Source organism: Aptenodytes forsteri, unplaced genomic scaffold (genome assembly GCF_000699145.1).
Source record: "Aptenodytes forsteri isolate BGI_AS27 unplaced genomic scaffold, ASM69914v1 Scaffold136, whole genome shotgun sequence".
In the NCBI taxonomy this organism is placed as follows: domain Eukaryota; kingdom Metazoa; phylum Chordata; class Aves; order Sphenisciformes; family Spheniscidae; genus Aptenodytes; species Aptenodytes forsteri.
Window position 1 is genome coordinate 772,341 of NW_008796111.1, and position 4,218 is coordinate 776,558.

The following is a 4,218-nucleotide window of genomic DNA, read 5'->3' on the forward strand; positions in this document are numbered from 1 at the left end:
TCCCACCCCGGCATCGCCCTGCGCTGTGGCTGGGCCGGATCCCACAGGTGGCGCGGGACCCTGCGCCTGGGTGCTTGGCAGGGGACAGGGAGGTTAGTGCCACCTGCACGTCCGCCACCAGGCCCAGGGACCGGTGCGGGGGTTCAGGGGCTGCCGGGGGTCGCGCCAGGCGCTCGAGGTGGCCATGCCAAGTCAAGCCTGCCACAGGCACTGTTAGCCTGCCAGGGTGACAAGCTGGCCGCAGGGACGGATGTGGCCGGTCCCTGCCCGCGGTGGACAGTGACCGTCTCCGGGACACCACGCGGCAGTGGGATTCCAGCCCCGCGGCCGAGGCGCCATGGGGTCTTTGTGCTCAGCCATGTCCAGCCCAGCCGTCCCGACCTGCCCAGGTGACGAGGACAAGGGACACACACGGCTGCTTCCTTCTCCACCTTCCCCCCCTCCCAGGGCTCTGGGATCAGTCCCCTCCATCCCTGGGGATGCCTGTCCCAGATCTGGCACCCCCTGGGGACACCTCACTCCCTGACGGGCTTTCTGGCTTTTGATAATGATTCTTTTTCCTTTCTCTCCTCCAGAAAAACTCAAGCACCACAAAATCATCTTCGTGGTGGGTAAGTTGGTGTCTGGGTCCTGCCACTGGCAGGGTCAAGGCCACAGTGCAGCCCCGTCCCCCCCGGCCTCCAGGGTTGGGGAGCGGCTGGGGGGGCGGAGCCGGGGGTTGGAGGCTGAGGCTGTGGGCCCTCGGCTGTCCCCAGGGGCTGTGGGGTGGCCATGGCTCCAGCTCTTCAAGGCCATGGTGGGGTACCTTGGGACCGGGAGGGCACCTCTGGCTGGGCATGGGGTGGCAGCATCTAGGGTAATGTGACAGTAAACACCTGGAGGGTGATGTCCTCGGTGCCAACGGGGTGGTGATGGCCAGGTGCCAACGGGACAGTGATATCCTGGTTCCTGGATGGGGTGGTGGTGTCCCGAGTGCTGATCGGGTGGTGGTGGCCAGGTGCCAACGGGACAGTGATATCCTGGTTCCTGGATGGGGTGGTGATCTCCTGGGTGCCATCAGACAGTGATGTCCTGGGTGCCTGATGGGGTGGTGGTGTCCTGAGTGCTGATCAGGTGGTGGTGGCCAGGTGCCAATGGGACAGTGATGTCCTGGGTGGTGATGCCCTGGGTGCCATCAGGTGCTGGGCTTGGGAATGCCGTCCTCCATCTCACTGGGCTCTGGGGATTCCTGTGAGTCTGTGCTGCTGCTTCCATGTACCCCTCCAGCTCCTTACCCGTGGCTTGGGGCACATGTGGCCCTCACGTGACTTGCAGGTGGCCCCGGCTCGGGGAAAGGGACCCAGTGTGAGAAGATCGTGCAGAAGTATGGCTACACCCACCTCTCCACGGGGGACCTGCTGCGGGCGGAGGTCAGCTCGGGCTCGGAGCGGGGCAAGAAGCTGCAGGTCATCATGGAGAAGGGCGAGCTGGTGCCCCTGGTGAGTCCACGCAGGCCACCAGCTGTGGCACGGTGGGGCATGCAGGCAGGGGTGGCTGTGGGGACACCAGATACCACGGTGATGGTCAGCACGTGGCCCGGGGGACACCTCCATCCCTTCCACCCCGGGGGGGTTGCAGCAGGGATTGGGGGCTCTGGGTGTTGGGGGGGGGGGCATGTTGTCCCACGTCAGCCCTGGCAGCTCTGTCCCCCCCCTCCCCAGGACACGGTGCTGGACATGCTGAGGGATGCCATGGTGGCCAAAGCGGACGTGTCCAAGGGCTTCCTCATCGACGGCTACCCCCGCGAGGTGAAGCAGGGAGAGGAGTTTGAGAAGAAGGTGAGGGCTGGTGCCGTGCCATGCCATGCCATGCCACCCACCATCCATGCAGAGGGTCTCCATGGTGCCAGCAGCAGCCCAGCTTCCCCATCCCAGCACAGATCCCATTCCAACAGGGTCTAAACTGGGCACCGTCCCAGCCAGCAGGTTCCCCCTGCCTTGGGGACAGCCTGTGTCCCAGGTGCGGTGGGGGGGGACGTCTCTCCAGGATGTCCTCAGGCTGACAGAGGGTGACCACGGTGCTGGCGTGATGGTGAGAGAGCCAGGGCTTGGCCATGGTGTCCCTCTGTTCCTCTGCATGGGTCTGGGGGTCACCGGGACACCGGAACAGTGTCCCAGTGGCCCTCAGACCCACACGGAGGGAGGCAGAGGATGGTGTGGGCACATCTGTGACCCCCATGCTCACCACCACCATCTCCCCAAACCAAAGCAGACCCATGCCGGCTCGGCATGGTGACAACCATGTCCCCCCCTGCCCACAGATCGCCCCCCCCACGCTGCTGCTGTACGTTGATGCGGGGAAGGAGACGATGGTGAAACGCCTGCTGAAGCGAGGCGAGACCAGTGGGCGGGTGGATGACAACGAGGAGACCATCAAGAAGCGTTTGGAGACCTACTACAAGGCCACCGAGCCCGTCATTGCCTTCTACAAGAGCAGAGGCATCGTCTGCCAGGTAAGCGGGGATGTGGCCGATGCCGGCACCCTCCAGGCCCGTGGCTCCGGCCGCCCGTGGCGCACGGTGATGGTCAGCACATGGCCCGGGGGACACCTCCATCCCTTCCACCCCGGGGGGGTTGCAGCAGGGATTGGGGGCTCTGGGTGTTGGGGGGGGGGGCATGTTGTCCCACGTCAGCCCTGGCAGCTCTGTCCCCCCCCTCCCCAGGACACGGTGCTGGACATGCTGAGGGATGCCATGGTGGCCAAAGCGGACGTGTCCAAGGGCTTCCTCATCGACGGCTACCCCCGCGAGGTGAAGCAGGGAGAGGAGTTTGAGAAGAAGGTGAGGGCTGGTGCCGTGCCCCATGCCATGACCCACCATCCATGCAGAGGGTCTCCATGGTGCCAGCAGCAGCCCAGCTTCCCCATCCCAGCACAGATCCCATTCCAACAGGGTCTAAACTGGGCACCGTCCCAGCCAGCAGGTTCCCCCTGCCTTGGGGACAGCCTGTGTCCCAGGTGCGGTGGGGGGGGACGTCTCTCCAGGATGTCCTCAGGCTGACAGAGGGTGACCACGGTGCTGGCGTGATGGTGAGAGAGCCAGGGCTTGGCCATGGTGTCCCTCTGTTCCTCTGCATGGGTCTGGGGGTCACCGGGACACCGGAACAGTGTCCCAGTGGCCCTCAGACCCACACGGAGGGAGGCAGAGGATGGTGTGGGCACATCTGTGACCCCCATGCTCACCACCACCATCTCCCCAAACCAAAGCAGACCCATGCCGGCTCGGCATGGTGACAACCATGTCCCCCCCTGCCCACAGATCGCCCCCCCCACGCTGCTGCTGTACGTTGATGCGGGGAAGGAGACGATGGTGAAACGCCTGCTGAAGCGAGGCGAGACCAGTGGGCGGGTGGATGACAACGAGGAGACCATCAAGAAGCGTTTGGAGACCTACTACAAGGCCACCGAGCCCGTCATTGCCTTCTACAAGAGCAGAGGCATCGTCTGCCAGGTAAGCGGGGATGTGGCCGATGCCGGCACCCTCCAGGCCCGTGGCTCGGGCTGCCTGTGGTCGCAACGGGGGGGAAGTGATGGATGGGGGTGATGAGGGAAGGGGGGAAAAACTCAATCCTAGCTCGTTTGGGGTGGGCTTGACCCCTCAGAGCTGGCCAGACCCTCTGGTTCCCGACAGAGACCCCCCTCCAAGGATGACCCTGCCCCCCTTTGCCCTAAATTGGCCCCGATCTCTGCCTATGGCCAAAATCCATTCCTGGAAGAGCTCCGGTCACGCCGTCCCCTCAGGTGACACACACACCCCCTCCCCCCCCCCCCCCCCCCCCCCCCCCCCCCCCCCCCCCCCCCCGGCCGCCCCACTCCCTCCCTCTGCGGCGCGCTCCGGCAGAGACAGCGGAAGCGGCTTTATCCTGTTTTCGTGGACGGAGCCGCGCGGAGGAAATTTCAAGGACATTGTGTTTGGCTCTTTCCCGTCTCTCCCCAGTAAAGTTCACTTTAATGAGCCCAGACTTTATCTTTTTCTTCTGTCGCAGGAAATGAGTTTTTCTTTCCAGAGATTGATTTTTTTTTTTCTCCCCCCTGTCCTCCCCCAGCCCCTCTGGAGCTGATTAAGGGCAGGAAGCGGGTGTTTATCCCACCGGGGCAACGGGATGCTGTGCTCGAAGGAAGGGAGGGAGCATCCCGGCCGCTCGCCCCAGCTTCCCAATCCACGGCCTGCGGGGAGCCGGC

General features: G+C 64.4%; 1 protein-coding gene across 1 annotated transcript in view; it reads left to right on the forward strand.

Moving 5' to 3' along the window:
* The window catches only part of LOC103905346 (endoglin), a 23,056-nt gene that overhangs the window by 498 nt on the left and 18,340 nt on the right, over window positions 1-4,218 (forward strand). The window contains 7 exon segments of the mRNA XM_009286986.2: window positions 576-611; window positions 1,315-1,478; window positions 1,701-1,817; window positions 2,300-2,563; window positions 2,702-2,818; window positions 3,296-3,368; window positions 3,401-3,487. Of these exon segments, the coding sequence (XP_009285261.2) occupies window positions 576-611; window positions 1,315-1,478; window positions 1,701-1,817; window positions 2,300-2,563; window positions 2,702-2,818; window positions 3,296-3,368; window positions 3,401-3,487 (858 nt within the window).